General features: G+C 43.0%; 1 protein-coding gene across 11 annotated transcripts in view; it reads left to right on the forward strand.

Annotated features, from left to right (window-relative positions):
• Positions 1 to 23,355, forward strand: part of ppfibp1b (PPFIA binding protein 1b) — a 48,124-nt gene that overhangs the window by 19,248 nt on the left and 5,521 nt on the right. For 2 of the 11 annotated variants that reach the window (XM_029758812.1, XM_029758813.1), the window contains exons 4-20: positions 1,465 to 1,554; positions 3,699 to 3,812; positions 3,959 to 4,078; positions 8,470 to 8,562; positions 8,833 to 8,925; positions 10,125 to 10,242; positions 10,657 to 10,701; positions 11,846 to 11,907; positions 12,008 to 12,089; positions 12,437 to 12,579; positions 13,001 to 13,113; positions 13,631 to 13,687; positions 13,842 to 13,902; positions 17,796 to 17,994; positions 19,979 to 20,011; positions 22,342 to 22,501; positions 22,959 to 23,096. In XM_029758812.1, the coding sequence (XP_029614672.1) occupies positions 1,465 to 1,554; positions 3,699 to 3,812; positions 3,959 to 4,078; positions 8,470 to 8,562; positions 8,833 to 8,925; positions 10,125 to 10,242; positions 10,657 to 10,701; positions 11,846 to 11,907; positions 12,008 to 12,089; positions 12,437 to 12,579; positions 13,001 to 13,113; positions 13,631 to 13,687; positions 13,842 to 13,902; positions 17,796 to 17,994; positions 19,979 to 20,011; positions 22,342 to 22,501; positions 22,959 to 23,096 (1,721 nt within the window). The remainder of the gene's footprint in view (positions 1 to 1,464; positions 1,555 to 3,698; positions 3,813 to 3,958; positions 4,079 to 8,469; positions 8,563 to 8,832; positions 8,926 to 10,124; positions 10,243 to 10,656; positions 10,702 to 11,845; positions 11,908 to 12,007; positions 12,090 to 12,436; positions 12,580 to 13,000; positions 13,114 to 13,630; positions 13,688 to 13,841; positions 13,903 to 17,795; positions 17,995 to 19,978; positions 20,012 to 22,341; positions 22,502 to 22,958; positions 23,097 to 23,355) is intronic. The other 9 variants (XM_029758814.1, XM_029758815.1, XM_029758817.1 and 6 more) reach the window with 9 other exon arrangements.

Raw genomic sequence — 23,355 nt, forward strand, 5'->3', positions numbered from 1 at the left:
CTAAGAGAATGTCAGACGTACTGTAAACCGACATAGGAGACGACTGTTGCATTCATTTAAAGTTCATGTTCAGCTCCAATGACATCCCTCATCACATTAGTCTCCACAGCGGTGTCGTGTTACGGCTGGTGTTTGTCCAGACATGTCACGGAATGTGTAAATATAGGCCTGCTGTTGCTGTGTGGTGATTTACGGTGTGATAAGGTTAGGTCCACAAAGGGGACCTCTGTTGTTGTGGTGTCCCTCCTGTTATTCTCTCCTGTGTCACTGCAACAACAACATGCCTGAGACTCGTCTTGTGGGGAATCTGGGATGGTACGTTGAAGAGCTCTACTGCTATTTAAAGGAGAAGTATGGTATCAGGGGATACATTATCACAGACATTTCCTGGTCAGTTTTAGCAGCAGAGTAGTAATATATAAACTCTCTAAATGTTGGTTGGGGTTGAAGCTCCATTGGGCAGCTAGAGGATCTTGCTGTAGAGCAACCAGCCAGCACACCCTTATCAAAGGCAACTGGTAAAAACGTTGATTCTTTGTGCTGACTAATAGTATATGAATGATTAAGCCTATAATCTCTTCGTTCCATTCTGTGTTGCAGCTGTTTTACAGCAGAAATGTTTCTGGAACACGGAGTTCAAACTAACTATGTGAAGCCCATCTGGCCATTTACCTGATCATCTTGTTCGCAGTTCTTCAGCCTGTCCTTGCTTTGAATGTTACAAGAACACCTCTAATATGAGGCTCCAATGTCCGGAAACAGGTCCTCGGAATTTACAAAGCAAACATCTCCCTGAACTCTTAGAGTATGCTGTAGTCAGTATTCTCCTGGAAATGGGAGATAAAAGCCAGGGTTTGTGACAGACCGCTGTGAGAAACAACCCACTGATGTGGTGGGAACCCACTGCTTGCTGCGGAGACCACTGGGATCTAGGATCTGGGCCAGGGAAATGCCAGAGCCTGTGTGTACACCAGTAACTCTCAGCTGAAACCCACTCTGTGTGTACGCTAGTCTCTTCGACCATTTAAGGTGTTGCAGGCAAAGGAAAGGGCAAATGCAACATCAATCACACAAAGCTGTCACTCGAAAGACTCTTGTGCGATTTGTTGTCTGATAATTGTCTGTGTTTAAGGCACTTCAAATATGCCGTGTTCACCCTAGGACATACTCCAGAGTACCTCAGTGACCAATGTTGCCACAGCACCGCTCTTTAGCTTGATCTGACTGGATCTTGACACATTAAGCACTGAGCATGTCATAAAGCTTTACCAGTGTAATAGAGACTTCATCTCAGAACCCAAAGCCACCTCGTGTCCACGCTGTCCAGCTACTCATAACTTGAACATTTATGTTTAACAGTATCACAAAATACTATTGGAGGCTGTATGTTAACACTCACAGACCAATCCCAAGAGCTACTCTTTCACTGACTCTTAATGTTGTCTTCTCTGTGCCTGCCTGCAGTCCAATGGTCACCACATCTCCATGGGCGGGGACCTCTACCAGGAGAGACTGTCTCGGCTGGAGGGTGACAAGGAATCCCTGGTGCTTCAGGTACTGTACACAACAACATGTCATAGGTAGTAGCCATCTTTCCCAGGCAGCATTAATGGCTCATTTAAGGGCATTACAACAAAACTGATTGTCAGTAAGTTACCTTTTTATTGTAATGAACTTAGCTTTGTCCCAGAACTGATTTGACTTAAAATAGCCAATTTACAAATATGTTTGACATGACAATGACCATAACCTCCTAACCTGCTACCAAAACCTGCGGGCTCTCCTTCACCGCAACCAACGTGAGTAAAACATTTAAATGTGTTAACCCTCGCAAGGCTGCCGGCCAAGACGGCATCCCTAGTCGCTCCCTCAGAGCATGCGCAGACCAGCTGGCTGGTGTGTTTATGGACATATTCAATCAATCCCTATCGCAGTCTGCTGTTCCCACATGCTTCAAGAGGGCCACCGGTGTTCCTGTTCCCAAGAAAGCTAAGGTAACTGAACTAAATGACTATCGTCCCGTAGCACTCACTTCTGTCATCATGAAGTGCTTTGAGAGACTAGTCAAGGATCATATCACCTCCACCCTACCTATCACCCTAGACCCAGTCCAATTTGCTGACCGCCCCAATAGGTCCACAGATGACGCAATCGAAATCATACTGCACACTGCCCTAACCCATCTGGACAAGAGGAATACCTATGTAAGAATGCTGTTCATCGATTACAGCTCAGCATTTAACGCCATAGTACCCTCAAAACTCGTCATTAAGCTTGAGACCCTGGGTCTCGACCCCGCCCTGTGCAACTGGGTCCTGGACTTTCTGACGGGACGCCCCCAGGTGGTGAAGGTAGATAACATCTCCACCCCGCTGATCCTCAACACTGGGGCCCCACAAGGGTGCGTTCTCAGCCCTCTCCTGTACTCCCTGTTCACCAATGACTGCATGGCCATGCACGCCTCCAACTCAATCATCAAGTTTGCAGACGACACTACAGTGGTAGGCTTGATTACCAACAACGACGAGACGGCCTACAGGGAGGAGGTGAGGGCCCTGGGAGTGTGGTGTCAGGAAAATAACCTCTCACTCAACATCAACAAAACAAAGGAAATGATCGTGGACTTCAGGAAACAGCAGAGGGAGCACCCCCCTATCCACATCGATGGGACAGTAGTGGAGAAGGTGGAAAGTTTTAAGTCCCTCTGAGTACACATCACGGACAAACTGAAATGGTCCACCCACACAGACAGCGTGGTGAAGGCGCAACAGCGCCTTTTCAACCTCAGGAGGCTGAAGAAATTTGGCTTGTCACCAAAAACACTCACAAACTTTTACAGATGCACAATCGAGAGCATCCTGTCGGGCTGTATCTCCGCCCATAACCGTAAGGCTCTCCAGAGGGTAGTGAGGTCTGCACAACGCATCACCGCGGGCAAACTTCCTGCCCTCCAGGACACCTACACCACCCGATGTCACAGGAAGGCCAAAAAGATCATCAAGGACAACAACCACCCGAGCCACTGCCTGTTCACCCTGCTATCATCCAGAAGGCGAGGTCAGTACAGGTGCATCAGCTGGGACAGAGAGACTGAAAAACAGCTTCTATCTCAAGGCCATCACTAACATTGAGTGGCTGCTGCCAACATCCTGACTCATCTCTAGCCACTTTAATAATTAGAAATTGGATGTAATAAATGTAATAAATGTATCACTAGTCACTTTAAACAACGCCACTTTATATAATGTTTACATACCCTACATTACTCATCTCATATGTATATACTGTACTCCATACCATCTATTACATCTTGCCTATGCTGTTCGGCCATCGCTCATCCATATATTTATATGTACATATTCTTATTCATTCCTTTACACTTGTGTGTGTGTGTATAAGGTTGTTGTGAAATTGTTAGATTACTTGTTAGATATTACTGCACGGTTAGAACTAGAAGCACAAGCATTTCACTACACTCTCATTAACATCTGCTAACCATGTGTATGTGACCAATAAAGTTTGATTTGAGGAATTGACTATACAGCACATACACATCTGGGACCAGGCTTTAATGAACTTGGTGTAGTAACTCAACTCCATTACTATGCACCATAATTATGTTTATGTTAATATTGTAATTACTCTCTTACTACACAGGTATAAGAGCAACTTAGTCTTACCCATGTGTTCCTGTGCAGGTGAGTGTGTTGACAGACCAGGTGGAGGCACAGGGGGAGAAGATAAGGGACTTGGACATGTGTTTGGATGAGCACCGGGAGAAACTGAACGCCACTGAGGAGATGCTGCAACAGGTCAGTTTGGAGGAGAATGGCCCCTGAACATGGGGCTCTGTTGAAGTTATGTTATTGTCACCACTGCTGAACAGCAAAACCAAGCAAGCAAGGCAAGCTCTGTGCGTGTGTGTTGACTATATTTAGTCTGTTTTGTGGTTTCACAGGAGCTCCTGTGCAGAACGGCTCTGGAGACTCAGAAACAGGACCTGATGGCTGAGGTGTCCAACCTGAAGCTGAACTCATCCGAGACGGACAGACTGCACTTTGACTTCAGCGACAATGAGGTATGGAATGGGAAGCCTCTGCTTTAGGATTGATTCTTCTTGCAGTCTTTCTCTCTTTCTCTCACTCTCACACACACACACACACACACCCTTTCTTGCTGCCTGAAAACTGTGTGGGGAGGGGAGGCTTATGTCATCGTGTTCAAAGCCACAGTGTGTTGGGGCAAGTAAAGAGACTGTTCACTGCCAAGAGAATGCCAGTTACCATGGCCAGGGGCACTGGAATTGTGCCTTGTTTGAAAATATGCATGAGTTGCTCTTAAACATAAATGTCTGTCATTTGGGTTTTGATAATGGGGAAATGTGTAGATTTGACTTACCTCTGGATGTGTGGTTGCCAACAAAGACCAAAAAGGTTGTTCATATCTTGTTTACACGACAGTTCGGAGCAAAGCAGCACAGCTCTGGGATTTCTACTGTCCCTGTAAAGTAGTCCCTCATCACATTTATTCTTATTTCTCCTTTATTTAACCAGGTAGGCAAGTTGAGAACAAGTTCTCATTTACAGTTGCGACCTGGCCAAGATAAAGCAAAGCAGTTTGACACATACAACCCAGAGTTACACATGGAGTAAAACAAACATACAGTCAATAATACAGTAGAAAAATAAGTCTATATACAATGTGAGCAAATGAGGTGAGATAAGGGAGGTAAAGGCAAAAAAAGGCCATGGTGGCGAAGTACATACAATATAGCAAGTAAAACACAGGAATGGTAGATTTGTAGTGGAAGAAAGTGGCAAGTAGAAATATAAATAATGGAGTGCAAAGGAGCTAAATAAATAGAGTAGGGGAAGAGGTAGTTGTTTGGGCTAAACATAGATGGGCTATGTACAGGTGCAGTAATCTGTGAGCTGCTCTGACAGCTGGTGCTTAAAGCTAGTGAGGGCGATAAGTGTTTCTAGTTTCAGAGATTTTTGTAGTTCGTTCCAGTCATTGGCAGCAGAGAACTGGAAGGAGAGGCGGCCAAAGGAGGAATTGGCTTTGCGGGTGACCAGAGAGATATACCTGCTGAAGCGTGTGCTACAGGTGGGTGCTGATATGGTGACCAGTGAGCTGAGATAAGGGGGGACTTTACTTAGCAGGGTCTTGTAGATGACCTGGAGCCAGTGGGTTTGGCGACGAGTATGAAACGAGGGCCAGCCGACGAGAGCGTACAGGTCGCAGTGGTGGGTAGTATATGGGGCTTTGGTGACAAAACGGATGGCACTGTGATAGACTGCATCCACTTTATTGAGTAGGGTGTTGGAGGCTATTTTGTAAATGACATCGCCGAAGTCGAGGATCGGTAGGATGGTCAGTTTTACGAGGGTATGTTTGGCAGAATGCTTTGTTGCGAAATAGGAAGCCAATTCTAGATTTAACTTTGGATTGGAGATGTTTGAGTGAGTCTGGAAGGAGAGTTTACAGTCTAACCAGACACCTAGGTATTTGTAGTTGTCCACATATTCTAAGTCAGAGCCGTCCAGAGTAGTGATGCTCGATGGGCGGGCAGGTGCAGGCAGCGATCGGTTGAAGAGCATGCATTTAGTTTTACTTGTATTTAAGAGCAGTTGGAGGCCACGGAAGGAGAGTTGTTAGGCATTGAAGCTCGTCTGGAGGGTTGTTAAGTGTCCAAGGAAGGGTCAGAAGTATACAAAATGGTGTCGTCTGCGTAGAGGTGGATCAGAGGCTCACCAGCAGCAAGAGCGACATCATTGATGTATACAGAGAAGAGAGTCAGCCCAAGAATTTAACCCTGTGGCACCCCCAGAGACTGCCAGAGGTCCGGACAACAGGCCCTCGATTTGACACACTGACACACTTCTATCAGAGAAGTAGCTGGTGAACCAGGCGAGGCAATCATTTGAGAAACCAAAGCTATTGAGTCTGCCAATGAGGATGTGGTGATTGACAGTCGAAAGCCTTGGCCAGGTCAATGACTACGGCTGCACAGTATTGTTTCTTATTGATGGCGGTTAAGATTCGTTTAGGACCTTGAGCGTGGCTGAGGTGCACCCATGACCAGCTCTGAAACCAGATTGCATAGCGGAGAAGGTACGGTGGGATTCGAAATGGTCGGTAATCTGTTTGTTGACTTGGCTTTCGAAGACCTTAGAAAGGCAGGGTAGGATAGATATAGGTCTGTAGCAGTTTGGGTCAAGAATGTCCCCCCCCCCTTTGAAGAGGGGGATGACCGCAGCTGCTTTCCAATCTTTGGGAATCTCAGACGACATGAGAGGTTGAACTGGAAGGAGGTGCTCTTATTTTCCATGGACTTTAGTGTCCCAGAACTTTTTTGAGTTTGTGTTGCAGGAAGCAAATTTCTGCTTGATAATGCTAGCCTTGGCTTTTCTAACTGCCTGTGTATATTGGTTTCTAACTTCCCTGAAAAGTTGCATATCACGGGGACTGTTCGATGCTAATGCAGAACGCCACAGGATGTTTTTGTGTTGGTTAAGGGCAGTCAGGTCTGGAGAGAACCAAGGGCTATATGTGTTCCTGGTTCTAAATTTCTTGATTGGGGCATGCTTATTAAAGATGGTGAGGAAGGCATTTAAAAAAAATAACCAGGCATCCTCTACTGACGGGATGAGGTCACTATCCTTCCAGGATACCCGGGCCAGGTCGATTAGAAAGGCCTGCTCGCTGAAGTGTTTCAGGGAGCGTTTGACAGTGATGAATGGAGGTCGTTTCACCGCTGACCCATTACGGATGCAGGCAATGAGGCAGTGATCGCTGAGATCTTGGTTGAAAACAGTAGAGGTGTATTTAGAGGGCAAGTTGGTTAGGATGATATCTATGAGAGTGCCCGTGTTTACGGCTTTGGGGTGGTACCTGGTAGGTTCATTGATAATTTGTGTGAGATTGAGGGCATCAAGCTTAGATTGTAGGATGGCTGGGGTGTTAAGCATGTCCCAGTTTTGGTCACCTAGCAGCACGAGCTCTGAAGATAGATGGGGGGCAATCAGTTCGCATATGGTGTCCAGAGCACAGCTGGGGGCAGAGGGTGGTCTATAGCAGGTGGCAACGGTGAGAGACTTGTTTTTAGAGAGGTGGATTTTTAAAAGGTGAAGTTGAAATTGTTTGGGTACAGACCTGGATAGTAGCACAGAACTCTGCAGGCTATCTCTGCAGTAGATTGCAACACCGCCCCCTTTGGCCATTCTATCTTGTCTGGAAATGTTGTAGTTAGGGATGGAGATTTCAGAGTTTTTGGTGGTCTTCCTAATTCAGGATTCAGACACGGCTAGGACATCCGGGTTGGCAGAGTGCGCTAAAGCAGTGAATAAAACAAACTTGGGGAGGAGGCTTCTAATGTTAACATGCATGAAACCAAGGCTATTACGGTTACTGAAGTCATCAAAAGAGAGCGCCTGGGGAAAAGGAGTGGAGCTAGGCACTGCAGGGCCTGGATTCACCTCTACATGCCAGAGGAACAGAGGAGGAGTAGGATAAGGGTACGGCTAAAAGCTGTGAGAATTGGTCGTCTAGGACGTCCGGAACAGAGAGTAAAAGGAGCAGGTTTCTGGGGGCGATAAAATAGCTTCAAGGTATAATGTACAGAAAAAGGTATGGTAGGATGTGAATACAGTGGAGGTAAACCTAGGCATTGAGTGATGATGAGAGAGATATTGTCTCTAGAAACATCATTGAAACCAGGTGATGTCATCGCATGTGTGGGTGGTGGAACTGAAAGGTTGGATAAGGTATAATGAGCAGGGCCAGAGGCTCTACAGTGAAATAAGCCAATAAACACTAACCAGAAAAGCAATGGACAAGGCATATTGACATTAAGGAGAGGCATGCTTAGCCGAGTGATCATAAGGGTCCAGTGAGTAGTGAGGTTGGTTGGGGTCAAGGTGATTCAGACAGCTAGTCGGGCCATGGGTAGCAAGCTGGCAGACGATGGTCTGTTTTTAGCCACCTCGTGCGTTTCCGTCGGTAGATTAGTGGGGTTCCGTGTGGTAGAGGGGACCAATCCAATTGGCAAAATAGTTATAGTGGCCCAAGAAAATTGTCCGATAGACCTATGGTATGGTCTCCGTGGGGATCAGTAGTTGGCCTTGGAGTATGTGGGAGAACATTCTCTGTATTGGCTTATTTTGATAAGAAAAAGCAAAGCTGCACACTCGAATCACTCCGATGTGATAAGACGACAGCTAAGCTGCCTTCTTCAGGGTTCAAAATATTTATTTTGATCAAATGAAAACCATGGCCAAGTTTTGACGTATCTTAAGTAGCGCATGAGGAACAAGCAGTCTTACCATATGGTTTATCAAGCCATCGGGGTGACTGTTGTAGGACTCCTTTTACTTTTGAGAAATTCTCTGATTGAACAAGCATGTTGTATGCAGCTTCCCTCCTTCCCCAGTACACTGTGGGTAATGCGGTCTTTCTCTCCCCTATCAGGACATGGTTCTGGAGATGAATGAACTGAGGTACAGAGTGACTGAGATGGAGAGTGAAAGACTACAGTATGAGAAGAAACTGAAATCCACTAAGGTGAGTTATCATGTGGTCCTGTGGAGTAGGCTTACCTATACTGCAATATGTAAGCATGAATGATTCATTCTGCGAAAAGAAATCTACCTCCAGAAGGAAAACTTTTCCCTATAGCCTAAATTTCTTCTTTACACATATATCCTCTCTTCTTTCTTTGACTATTTTTCAAATCTTGAGTGTCTCCTCCTCCTCCCCCTTTTGCTGTCTTTTCTTTTATAACGTCTCTTTCTCTCTCTTTCCTTGGCTTACCTCTTCCTCCACCGCTACTAGTCGTTAATGGCCAAGCTTTCTAGCCTGAAAATCAAAGTGGGCCAGATGCAGTATGAGAAACAGAGGAAGGAAAACAAACTGCAGGCCCTGAAGGTTGGCTTCTCCCAGGGTTTCTGCTTGTTGCCATCTGATATGGGGGTTTGGCCTTGTTTTTGTGTGTTCAGTTTTTTTTAGTTTTTACATGTTTCTAGCCAAGATTAAAGGTGTGTTAGCAGAAAAAGACAAACTCAACTGACTTATCATAGAAAACAATCGAATGATCCAAATGGTTAAATTGGTGTGCTTTTTTTGGTGCCGGTACAAAAAGCTAAGCACTTATACATACAAATTTAAACATATCCTGAAATATACCACTTCCTTTAGGTGACATCCACAAGACACCAATTTAAGCATATAGCACATTTAATGTAAACCACAGGTATGTCTTCATTTTGGCCTTTTGTGACCTCTTTTGGAAGTCTGTTTTGCAGTTTCTTTCATTTTTTTTCCCTCCCTCCCTATTTCTTATGGATGAAATGTGCTTTCTCTGTTTTGTTTTGAAATAATTCATGCTTGATGTTCTATCCCATTACATTTGACACTAGCCAGGTCCCAGATCTGTTTGTGTTGTTTTGCCAACACCTGTGGTCAATGGATTCGGCAAGACAGCACAAACAGGCCTACAACCAGGCTATTATGACACTACCATGTAAAATGGCTCCTCCAACACTTGATGAGACATCAACCACCCCAGACCCCCGCACTGACCCCCACCTCCTCCCGTAGTCACACCTGTTCTGGGTGTATCATTGTCTCTGCCTGTCAAGTCAGCATCTGAATGTTTGTGTTGTGGTTTGTTTGTGATGGTGGGTGTTTGGTAAAGATGGCGTTGGGAGAGGGGGCGTTAAGTCAGTGGCCATGTTCCTGGCTGACTACATTGCAGAAGCCTGCCAGATCTCACAACACCTGGATAAGTGGTTAACATATCGGTTAACCACACCATAGTTATTGGGTGCGTTCCTCTGCCCAGGTGTTGCTGATGCATGCCAGAATTTACATCAGCTAACCACGTATGTTATAGCAATCTGGTGACTGACGGCACAGTCGATGACATGGCACACAACCATTGGTTGATGCAATGCAATGTCAAAGCAGGGGAACACGACCATTCTCTTGCTCGACTGCGCTGTTGATGACGTGGCACACAACCATTGGTTGATGCAATGCTGCAGTACGTCTGCAATGTAGTTGGCCTGGAATGCAACCAGTGTTTTTGTGAGGATGTCGCTGACTAACTGTTGTGTGTTGAGCAGGAGGAGCTGGCAATGCTGAGGAGGCATCTGGAGGGAAGGGACAGAGAGCTGAGGAGGTTACACGACGAGACTGGGTTCAGAGGCATCACACCGGTTGGAATGGACAGTGGAGACAGAGGTGAGATCATGGGCCGCAGTTGACTTTCTCTCTGTCTTTACTCAATGGGCCGGTTTCCCGGACACAGATTAGGCCTAGTTCTAGACTAAAAAGTATGCCCAATGGAGATTCTCCATTGGACTCGGCTAAATCTGTGTCTGGGGAAACCCACCCTGTAAGACACATGTACCAGTTCCATTAAGCAAAGATAACATTTTGGTAACACTTTACTGAAAGCAGACCGGTATAATGCGTTATAAGCTTGTATGAGCATTTGTCTTATTATTATGCTTATAATATATTATGTCTCTGAAATTGCAGTTTGTCATATCTTGTAACCAATCAACATGATTTAAAAGAATACAGTCTTGATAGAAGTCGTGATGAAACTGAAGTCTTCAGAAACTGAAGCCAGTAATTGTTTGTCCTGTTTAGTCTCTCACCCAGATGAAACTCTTAAATTGAGGCTGAAAGAGAAACGTAAGGTTATGCGTTTTATCAATGCTTGTATTTATTATTATTTGCTCTTGCACATCTGTCCCCTGTTTGCATGTATGGGCATGAATGACCCATCTGAACTCTGCTTGTCCATAACCCATTGGAAAGCTATTTAATACAGTGGATATACTCTGTGAAATCATTTTATCAGTTCAGCCACCGATATTTTTGAACTCAAATAAGAGAATGAAAAGATGATATCAGTGGTTTGTATTGCAGAAAGGTTGGCCTTTATGTACTGTAAGAATGGTAAAGTTAGTTGACTTAATGGAAATATCTTAAAGGTGCAATCTGTTAGTTCTCTGTCCTCCATGGCAACTAGATGAAGTTCAAACGTAAACGTGTAAAATGCAACCTATACACAACAACAAGAAATATGTTGTTCAAATTTATTCACCTGCTCTTCTTTGGTATTGTGATTGCAACGGTCCCAAAAGCTCTCTACACAACATATTGATTACAATGTAAATCGAATTTATGGATTGTGCCTTTAAGACTGCCCTAGGGATTTCTAAATATATACGATGATAGACCGTCTACATGTCAAAACGTCCCTTCCTCTCATCTGTAATGGTATAGATGCCCGCTCGCTCACTGTTCAGTCTGTTCTCCCATCTTCCTGCTTTCTCCTTCAACCAACACCTCCTTTTACCACAGACCTCTCCTCCTCACCCTTTCCTTACCCTTCTCTCCTCTCACCACTTGCTCTCTCCATCAACACCCAGCGTGCTGTCTGCTAACCCTCATCGTCAGACCATCACCGTTGTCATCCTCATGTCTTTATTGTGACAGCTATAGAAAAGCGCATTGACATAGTTTGACCCACCAAGTCGAAATCCTTCACCTCAAGGTTCCCTCAACTGTTAGATGTGGTGCTCTTTTCACTGTGAGGCTAGGAAGTAGTTAGACTACATGGATAGGGAGTCGCAATGTCCCCCAGGAGGGCTCCCTGACTGTTTAGATAGTACTGTTGGATACTAATATATATTGACAACTCTCTAAATAGATGTACTGTTGTACCATAGATCACTATGGATGAGTTAGTCAGAGAACCCCAGACATACCTTTGCCCAGAGTTGACCCAGCTGTATATTCTCTGGCTAAAATCCATTTCTTTACCCTTCAGATGTGGAAGTGCAGAGAATGAAAAAAGCAGTGGAATCACTGATGGCAGCCAATGAGGAGAAGGTACAGTAAACTACAGTTGACCCCACGTCCCTCCATCTCATGATTCTCAGATGGTTCGTTTTTTTCAAGTTTGATCTTTGTGACCCCTCTGCACCTGTAGGATCGTAAGATTGAGGAGTTGAGGCAGTCGCTGCTGCACTACAAGAAGGTCCAGGACAGGAGCTCAATGCAAGGGGAGAAAGGTATGAGAAAACAACATGTTTTATCTCTCAAACAATGTGCTATTACCATGTTCTATTTCTAGGCCAGAAACACTCTTGTTATCATACTGTAGTTTGTTTGTTCAAGATCAAAGAAGTAACTACAAACGATGCTGAGTGACCTTGTGAATGATCAGTCAGATGCAGTTTAATGTTAGCAGTGATTTGTAAGAGCAGATAGAAATGTTCTTGAGGTAAATATTTTAAGAATTTGAACGTCAAAGCCTCATATCTGGCAGTGGGCTCCAATAGAATGGCCAACTCTGAACTCTCTCTCTGGGCTACATAAATATCTGCCTGATAAAAATAACTTTCATATTCCATTCCAGAGAGAACCCAAGACGGCGAGAGTGACGAGAGTAACAGCGACAGCTCCCTCTCCGTGATGTCAACGACAACCGCCCTGGTTGCCATGGAGTCGGAGAGGCACGCTCTAGCCGGAGACGAAGTTGCAGGGAAAAGCCCAGACGAGGTACAAGATGACATGTCATAACTACTTAGCTTCATGCATAGAAATATATTGACTAGAACGGGTCAAGGCCCTCTGATCACAGAACAGATTATATTTCTATGAATGAATGTTTCATCCTCAGAAAACCTCAAAGCCTTCAGATGTCCTCCAACCAATAAAACAGCCAGTTACACATTTTTGAACGAGGTGTTGAGTCACTGTCACTTCGTCAAATTAGGTTGATAACATTCAATATCACTTTGCAGTGACACTTTGGATGGTTGTCTGTTTTGAAAAATGACAAGCACCATCTTTACTGCTCGTTACCCTTAATCTACTAAATTGTGACAACACAGACACGAGGAAGGTAAACTCTGGCATTTTTGGCGGTTGTATAAAACTAAATGTTCTTTCCTGTTTGGTCCTCTGCTTCATTGCGAAGCTGGAGATGCACTATGGAGTTACTGAAGTGTCTTCGCCCACACCCAGCCCTTCAGTCCAGTCAGCATGCGATCCAAAAAGGGGGCCAGAGCTGGACCAACCTGAACCAGAGAGGTGAGCTGAACTAGAGATAATAATGTTCTAGAATCCTTGAAACAACAGGCTTTGTCTAAACCTCTGGGACAATTTCCAAATTTCTTCCAGAACAACATTGGTGTCTGTCCAGTGCTGGGGTGTTTTCGCTAGGAACCAAACAGGAACAGATCTACCTGAATTTCTCCAATTCTTACTTTAGTAAACTTTTGTTTTTGCTATGGTGTAGACCTAATTCCTGAAATGAGACCGGCCTTGGAAAAGGTCAATATCTAGGCGAGCTACTATGCTTCATCTCGCCCTTAGCATGATAAATGTGGCATAATTGATGACATGTCGACACCACAAGGTCCATTGTGTCTCACAAATGTGTATATATCAGCTTGAATGACTAAGGCTTCCTTGGACAAATATTTATAGCCTCCACACCCAGGTTTGACCACAGCCAGTGTACAGTATAGGTGCAGCAGACTGCTCGCAGCTTGTCCATGTTAGCATCGGGTTAGCATCCCAACACTTGTCTGTTTATCCCCTGCAGCGAGGCAGGGGGCCAGGAAGAGTCACAGCAGGCCCCCCTTTCATGTGATACTCCACAGTGAGTATGTCTATGGTGTGAAGCTGCATGTCATATCCTGTCGCTTTACGCTTCAAGGTTCTGTCAGAATTCCTTCCTCCCAAAGGTCAGCGGTTCAGTACATATGTTGGCCAGATGTTGTTAATGTTCACTGTGATGAGCTTTGTCATTTCAGGACCCTGGATAGCCCCAATTCAGGGAGTCAGGACAACTTGTATGTCAGCAACAGCGAAAAGGTAAAGAGATTTCTGATGAATTCTAAAGTCCTCAGTGAATTTCATCACTAACACTCCATCATATCATCTGTGCCAGATGACATTGGTGATGGACGAAAAGCCAACAGTCTTTTCTCTGTGGTCTTCTTTCCAAATTTCAGTCAGACACTTTTTTGCTCATCCTCTCTTTATCATTCTTTATATTCTCTTCCTCTTTATCATTCTTTATATTCTCTTCCTCTTTATCATTCTTTATATTCTCTTCCTCTTTATCATTCTTTATATTCTCTTCCTCTTTATCATTCTTTATATTCTCTTCCTCTTTATCATTCTTTATATTCTCTTCCTCTTTATCATTCTTTATATTCTCTTTATCATTCTTTATATTCTCTTTATCATTCTTTATATTCTCTTTATCATTCTTTATATTCTCTTTATCATTCTTTATATTCTCTTCCTCTTTATCATTCTTTATATTCTCTTCCTCTTTATCATTCTTTATATCCTCTTTATCATTCTTTATATCCTCTTTATCATTCTTTATATCCTCTTTATCATTCTTTATATTCTCTTTATCATTCTTTATATTCTCTTTATCATTCTTTATATTCTCTTTATCATTCTTTATATTCGCTTTATCATTCTTTATATTCGCTTTATCATTCTTTATATTCGCTTTATCATGCTTTATCATTCTTTATATCCTCTTTATCATTCTTTATATTCTCTTTATCATTCTTTATATCCTCTTTATCATTCTTTATATCCTCTTTATCATTCTTTATATCCTCTTTATCATTCTTTATATCCTCTTTATCATTCTTTATATCCTCTTTATCATTCTTTATATCCTCTTTATCATTCTTTATATCCTCTTTATCATTCTTTATATTCTCTTTATCATTCTTTATATCCTCTTTATCATTCTTTATATCCTCTTTATCATTCTTTATATCCTCTTTATCATTCTTTATATCCTCTTTATCATTCTTTATATTCTCTTTATCATTCTTTATATCCTCTTTATCATTCTTTATATTCTCTTTATCATTCTTTATATCCTCTTTATCATTCTTTATATCCTCTTTATCATTCTTTATATCCTCTTTATCATTCTTTATATCCTCTTTATCATTCTTTATATCCTCTTTATCATTCTTTATATCCTCTTTATCATTCTTTATATTCTCTTTATCATTCTTTATATCCTCTTTATCATTCTTTATATCCTCTTTATCATTCTTTATATTCTCTTTATCATTCTTTATATTCTCTTCCTCTTTGTCTCTTCCGTCTTGTTAGAAAGCCTCCTGAAGGTTAGCATCCTCAGTAAGGCTAATGTTTGAGTGTGTGTGTAGGGATGGACATGTGTACTGGAACGGACGACAAAGCTTGATCTTTAACTTCTATGGGCTACGTGGGATGCTGGCCCATGTTGACTCCAATGCTTCCCACCGTTGTGTCAAGTTGGCTGGATGTCCTTCTTGATACACATGGGAAAATGTTGAGCATGAAAAACCCAGCAGCATTGCAGTTCTTGACACAATCAAACCGGTGCACCTGGCACCAACTGCCATACCCCGTTCAAATGCACTTCAATCTTGTCTTGCACATTCACCCTCAATGTCACACGTACACAATCCATGTCTCAAGGCTTAAAAATCCTTCTTTAACCTGTCACCTCCCCTTCATCTACACTGATTTGAAGTGGATTTAACATGTAACATCGATAAGGGATCATAGCTTTCACCTGGATTCACCTGGTCAGTCTATGTCATGGAAAGAGCAGGTGTTGCTAATGTTTTGGACACTCTGTGTAAATGCCTATAAAAACGTATATCTAAATGATGGGATACACACGCTACATTCCTTGCCAAATGATGACAGTTTTATCACACATTCAAAATGGACTGGTTGATTGAAATAGGAAATATGTGTTCCAAAAAGAGCTGCAGTTATGAAATAATTTTGTCCCGTCTATTTTCCGCTTAAGCTACTTTGCGAACTGCTAGTGCTATATAGAATTGGTTAGCTTAGGCCCCTCAAACTCAATTCTGGACCTCGAAGCCAGTTTCACTGCATTGTTTTATTGTTCCTCTCTAATCAGGGACTGATTTAGACCTGGGACACCAGGTGCTTGCAATTAATTATCGGGTAGAACGGAAAACCAGCAGGCTCTGGACCTTGTAGGATAAGTGTTAAATACCCCTGGCCTAGGTTATAACCCACCTAAACATAGACAGGATCCACACTGAAAATATGCAAAAACATTAGTTTGATCAAGACAGAGCGTATTTTCATCAGAATCATTAAGCATATGCATACTCCCCAAACATAAAATGGGTGTCTTGACTGGAAATAAGAGCGTCTTGTCTGCTAAATTAACAAAACAAGGCTATGCCATTGTACAGCCATAGGCTTCTACAAGCTATCGCCACTACTTAATTTATTTCATTTTATTTTATTGAATATCCAAAACATACAATATACTTGCAGTGAGGCCACTCAACAATTACACCATACCAGTCACACAACAGATTCTCATTCAGAGCGACACACAGAAGCATCCAGGGTCAATGCCCTGCTCAATGGCACGTCGACAGATCTCCCACAAGGACAAAAACAGGGACCCGACTCCTCCAAGATCCCCCCCACAGTTCCCCAAGAGCTACCCCTCAACCATCCAAGACCCCTCCCACAGTCGTTGCCCCCCCCAAGAAAAAAATACAAATAATTCCATTCCCCAACCCCAATGCACCAATAACCAAGAAAATGAACTAAATAGAGAAAAAGACAAAACAGAAAACAATGCAAATAAACAAAGGACAACTAAAATCATAACAGCAAGGCCAACTGTATATGTTTGAGTGCATGTCTGGCACTATTTGTGTGTGTGTGTGTGTGTGTGTGTGTGTGTACAAACACCTGAATGGCATCAGCCTCAGGCTGTAAAACTCTGCCTTTCAGTATCATACAAACTTTTTATTATGTTTTATTTTTACTTTATTTTTTATACTTTTATCTTTGACCATCATTCTATCCCCCACCCAGCAACTCCTCTCCCACTTGTCTCCAATTCCACATCCCTTCCCTCAGCCCACCCCACCCATCTCTGTTCATCTCCACTACTGAGGTTACTGCCTTTTGGAAGATTGTGTTGCACAATGTTATATAACCAGTTGATATTACGGTTTCAATAAATTCATCTTAAATTGCACTTGCTTTTTTATTGACTGAATATACAGTATATGGGGCAATTAGGATGTGTTATCTGTAATGGTTATGATACATTAGGCATTGTTCCGATCTGTTGGGGCGGGAGGTAGCCTAGTGGTTAGAGTGTTGGATTAGTAAGGTTGCAGGATCGAATCCCTGAGCTCACAAGGTAAACATCTGTCATTCTGCCCCTGAACAAGGCAGTTAACCCACTGTTCCTAGGCCGTCATTGAAAATAAGAATTTGTTCTTAACTGACTTGCCTAGTTAAATAAATTATTTAAAAAATACATATAGACAGGCAAGTGAAATTCCATTGCGTGTAAAAAATGTAATAAATAAATATTTATTCATTTGAGTACTTGAAATAAAATCAGAGTACTCTCGAACAGTAAACTTTTTTATTCCCATCCGTGTGTCACCTTGATTTTGTTGCATGCATTGGGTTGCCTTTTATCACATTCAAGTTCTTTACGCTTTAAGCCAACTCTGCACTGTCTGGTATCTTCAAATCCAATTTCCCATAGTTTGTTTTATGTTAGTGCGTGTGTGTGATATGACACGGTTCTGGTGTTGTGTGCACTGATTTAGCAGATAGCGGCTATTTTGAAGAATAATTTGACTTGCAGTGATTGTCATGTTTGTTTTGGCTCTGGATAAGAGCGTCTGCTAAATGACAATGTAAATTTGATGTGTCAGCTCTTTTCTGCTACTGTTCAGAATAAGGCTGTGGAGGAGATCAGTAAGATCAGCGAGCGCCCGCCCAAGTCTCCCTCTTCGTCTCACCCCGTGACCACGGAGGATGACCGCTTCGGTAACAAGAAGGCTCGCTCCTCCTTCGGCCGTGGCTTCTTCAAGATCAAGGGAGGCAAGAGGACAGCCAGCACCCCTAACCTGGGTAAGAGAGGGTGGATGGATGGCCTGGTGTGGGTGGATGGGCTCTGGGTCTCAGGTGGAAGCTTTGTGGTAACAGATCCCATATTCACAAAGCGTATCAGACTACGAGTGCTGATCTAGGATCAGGTCCTCCCCGTCCGTATGATCTAAAAGGCCAAACTGATCCTAGTTTAGCACTTCTACTCTGAGATGCTTTATGAATAAGGCCCAGATACTGTAACACTGATACTCACTGGTTCCTGCCTGCTAACTCTGCTTCTTTTGGGCTCTTTTGACTTGTATGATGTGGTATCTTGTGCATTTTGACCAATTCATGTTAGGTATGATTAGATTTGTGAGAGTTTTTTAGTTTTTTTATAATAAAAAAATACTCTTCATTAACAAAAGTATGTGGACACCTGCTCGTCGAACATCTCATTCCAAAATCATGGGCATTAATATGGAGTAGGCCCCCTCTTTGCTGCCAGAACAGCCCCCACTCTTCTGATAAGGCTTTCCACTAGATGTTGGAACATTGCTGGGGGACTTGCTTCCATTCAGCCACAAGAGCATTAGTGAGGTTGGGCACTGATGTTGGGCGATTAGGCCTGGCTCAGTCTGCATTCCAATTCAGTCGGCGTTTGATGGAGTTGAGGTCAGGGCTCTGTATGGACCTCTTTGTGCACAGGGGCATTGTCATGCTGAAACAGGAAAAGGCCTTCCCCAAACTCTTGCCACAAAGTTGGAAGCACAGAATTGTCTAGAATGTCATTGTATGCTATAGCATTAAGATTACCCTTCACTGGAATGAAGGAGCAAAACCATTATTCCTCCTCCACCAAACTTTACAGTTGGCACTATGCATTAGGGCAGGTAGCGTTCTCCTGGCATCCTCAAAGTCCAGATTCGTCCGTCGGACTGCCAGATGGTGAAGCGTGATTCATCACTCCAGAGAAAATGTATCCACTGCTCTGGAGTCCAATGGCGGCGAGCTTTACACCACTCCAGCCGACGCTTGGCATTGCGCATGTGATCTTAGGCTTGTGTGTGGCTGCTCGGCCATGGAAACCCATTTCATGAAGCTCCCGACGAACAGCTCTTGTGCTGACATTGCTTCCAGAGGCAGTTTGGAACTCGGTAGTGATTGTTGCAACCAAGGACAGACGTTTTTTTCGCGCTTCAGCGGTCCTATTCTGTAAGCTTGTGTGGCCTACCACTTACCGTCTGAGCCGTTATTGCTCCTAGACATTTTCACTTCACAATAACAGCGCTTCCAGTTGACCGGGGCAGATCTAGCAGGGCAGACATTTGACGAACTGACTTGTTGGAAAGATGACGTCTTATGACGGTGCCACATTGAAAGTCGTTGAGCTCCTCAGTAAGGCCATTCTACTGCCAGTGTTTGTCTATGGAGATTGCATGGCGGTGTGCTAGATTTGATACACCGGTCAGCAATGGGTGTGGCTGAAATAGCCAAATCCGCTAATTTGAAGGGATGTCCACATACGTTTGTGTATATATAGTGTATATATATTTTAGGAGTTTCTGCCACTTAATTCAGACAGTAAGGAACTTAGAGGGGTAGACAGGCAAGTGAGAGATGGTGGAAAGGGTGTTGTATGTGACGTGCTGGGGAATGTTACCATTACAGCGCAGCACAGCCTTTTGGTTTATTCTGAAGTCTGAGCAGGTCTTAACAAAGAGCTTGGTTTTTCTATGCAGCATTTAATGTTTATTTTTATTTTTTTATGTTCCCCAAAACCACACCCATAGTTAAAATACATACCATACCATAATGACTAGTCCCAGAAACTTCTCCTGGTCTAATTATGAAAATGTTGCCTACTGTGTGTGCTTTGTAGTTGTGTTATGTATGTATCTTATCTGTCTCCTCCTCCTACCATTATACTATGAATCTCCCCTGTTGTTTTTTCCCTTCAGTAACCTTTGACCTCTGTCTTGTTCCTCTCGTGTCATGTGTCTGCTTTGTGTAACACATTGTGAAGATCGCAGCCGGAGTGCGAGTGCGCCTATGCTAGGTACAGTATAATGGAGCCATCATGTCCTCAGGGCAAGGCAGGGCAGCAGTATGGCCTTCCTGGGGGAATTACCACTACTGGATATGACCCTTGACCTCAGTCCTCTTCCTTCCCAATCCCTCTCAACCAACTCCTCAACCAACGGTTGAATTTCTACTTTCACCTAACTCACAAATGTTATGTGAGCTGAACTGTCTTTTGTAATTCAATTTCATAAATCATGATTCTCCCCAGACTTAGTTAAAAAAATGTACAATTTCTTTCTTTCTTGGGTGACCGCTCTATATGGAATATGAGTTGAAGGTGACTTTACATATTCCATAAGCATGCTCGTGTTGATAGAGGTGTAAGGGTAGGAATTTATATTTTTATATATATAATTCATGATTAACCCAAGTCTTATGCTAGGTCTTGGTGGTGACCTCGTTATTTCAAGACTTAATGAAGCATGCTCATGTAGATATAACTTGGGAGTTCACACATAGAAAGGTTTGAATTTCCACTCTAAACATTAGACATTTGAAAAGAGGTTACTTACTCTCCGGCAACCATTAGCACATGGCAAGGCATTATCGTTGCTGCTATTTTGGTATATAATTCTACAGTAGCTACAGTAGACATCCTCACATGCAACCACACCCATGTTACCAGCAATTGTTCCGAGGCAAACAGCTTTGCAACATGACTGGATAACATCAAAGATCGGAGCCTTTTTTTGTATGTTTTGTTCTGTGTGTCGGCAAACTGCATGTATATGATCATTTCTGTTCATACTCCCCTCGGAACAAACCATATCCCAGTTTTATAACCAAATGTCACCTGCAATGACGTTCCCTGATAGTCTTCCTGAAGTACATTTCTTTACTTGAATTATGTTCTTCCTGATGTTTTGGCTCTTATCAGTTGATATGCTGTTCACTATTCCTGAAAGCTAAATTCAACTCCAAATATTCAAATAACCTTTTTCCTAAACCCACCAAACACAGTTAGATCCTGATTATGTTGTGGTTTCCTAACTTGGACCACCTCACTCTCCCATGTACAGGTTGAGTTCAGTGAAGTGTCATGCGTGCTGTAACCAGAAGCCTAGTGAGTCTCATTTAGGAATGTGTGTGTGCATGAATTACACTCTTTAGCTCCCGAGTGGTGCAGTGGTCTAAGGCACTGCATCTCCGTGCTAGAGGCGGTTTGATTCCAGGCTGTATCACAACCGGTGATACACAATTGACCCAGCGTCGTCCGGGTTAGGGGAGGGTTTGACCTGGGGGAGGCCGTCATTGTAAAATAAGATTTTTTTTCTTAACTGACTTGCCTAGTTAAATAAATGTTCAATAAATATAAACACTGTTCAAGATTCAGGATGCCTCCAATATCTCTTCAAGTATAATATTGACATTTGAATTGTATGCGTGTTTTGTCTATACACCAGTGCACAACTAGTCTTTGACTGCAACTAAAATAAAATAACTCTAGTGCTTCAGGAGTCTCCACTCCATTGCATGCAGACATTAACAGACCAGATTCAAATCAAAGTTTATTTGTCACGTGCTGAATACAACAAGTGTAGACCTTACCGTGAAATGTTTACTTACAAGCCCTTAACCAACAGTGCAGTTCAAGAATTAGTTAAGAAAATATTTACCAAAAAACTAAAGTAAAAAGTAACACAATAACAATAACGAGCCTATATACATGGGGCACCGGTACTGAGTCTATGTGCGGGGGTACAGGTTAGTTGAGGTCATTTGTACATGTAGGTAGGGGTGAAGTGGCTATGCATAGATAATAAACGGTGAGTAGCATTGTCTGGGTATTAGTGTTATACCATCCCTATGATTTCTCTGTCTGGGAGTTGTGTGGCTGGCTATAGGGTGTTTCTGGGCCACAGCCTCTGGCCCTGAGATGCAGATATCTGTGCATGGCTGCATCTGAAATGGCATCCAATTCCCTACAGGTGAGGAATCTTTGACCGGTTTTTCACAGCAGGAAAGTAATCCTGCAGCAACAGTAAATGTGAATTATGTGGACTATAATGAATGGATAATTTTGTAGGGGTCGATACATTTTTATTTGGGGCAAATCAAGTCTAACATTTTAAAGTGAAAATTACACATTTTAGAATCCTTTTTAAACCTACAGGTTTGCATTTCCTGCTGTGCAGAACATTTCTACAACAGGAAGATCAATTTAAGATCCTACACCTGATTTATATTGCACTACTTTTGACCAGTGCCAAAAGGGTGCCATTTTGGATGCACCCCATGGCTGTCACCATGGTGACATGGCGGTGCTGATGTCCTGTTGTCATTGCTGATGTCCTGTTTCTACAGCTGAGACTGAGCGAGAGGAGGGCACTGACCATCTGGACCTGGCCGGTCTACCCCAAAGGTCAGCCAACAGCGACAGCACCAACACACTGACAAGTGTAACCTCCACTACATCCCCCGAGTGCAAGAAGAAGTCCAAGGGAATCAAGGGGCTCTTTGGAAAGTAAGTGTTAAAGTTGTTTGGTACAGAACTCTTGATGACACTGTCCTGTAAGACATCAATATTGAGATTTGGGTGCCTGGGTCATATTCATTAGGCACCAAAACAGAAGGAAACTGACTGAAACGGGGAGGGAGTACTTGAACTTGTTCAATACAAAATGCTTATTTTTTGGTTTTCTGTTGCAAAACATTTTGCTACAGTGTGCCCTAATGAATACAACCCTGGTTAATATTGATCTGATTTAAAACTCTTAATTACGTCTTGACTTATCAAAAAACTAAGCTTGCAATATAAGGAAGAGAAACATGTTTTGTGTATTCTTTTATAATAATTTAAAAAATGCTTTCAGCTATGGTAACCCCACCAGAACCATGGTACATTAGTTTGGAGTCATAAGTGCTTAGCTTTCAACCATGACCAGACTTGAATTTAAATTATGTATTTAACATTTTTTAAGGCTGAGGAGAAGTCAGTCCACCACGTTCAACCTGGATGACAACCTATCAGAGGCAGTCGAGTTCAAGAGAGGCGGAGTCCGAGCCACAGCAGGTCCCAGACTGGGCTGGTCCCGTGACCTACAGAGATTACCCAAGAAGTTAGTGTGCACTGTGATTTCACCTTGAATTAATGAGAAACAACAAGTTGGTGTGCTCAGTGCACTCCCCTTGAGCGCTGAGAAACATCATGTGCGTCACTTGGCTTTCCTTTAGCTTTCTGTGTGCTGAAATACACAGGAAAAACAATGCTATAAATTACTTTCTCTTACACTACTCTTATCCAATCATGTAGCCTGTTGGTGCTCTCTTGCCAACTCCTACAGGCATAGAGAGCCTAGCCAGATCTGGGACCAGGCT

The sequence above is a fragment of the Salmo trutta genome, chromosome 7, assembly GCF_901001165.1.
Source record: "Salmo trutta chromosome 7, fSalTru1.1, whole genome shotgun sequence".
NCBI classification, from domain to species: Eukaryota; Metazoa; Chordata; class Actinopteri; order Salmoniformes; family Salmonidae; genus Salmo; species Salmo trutta.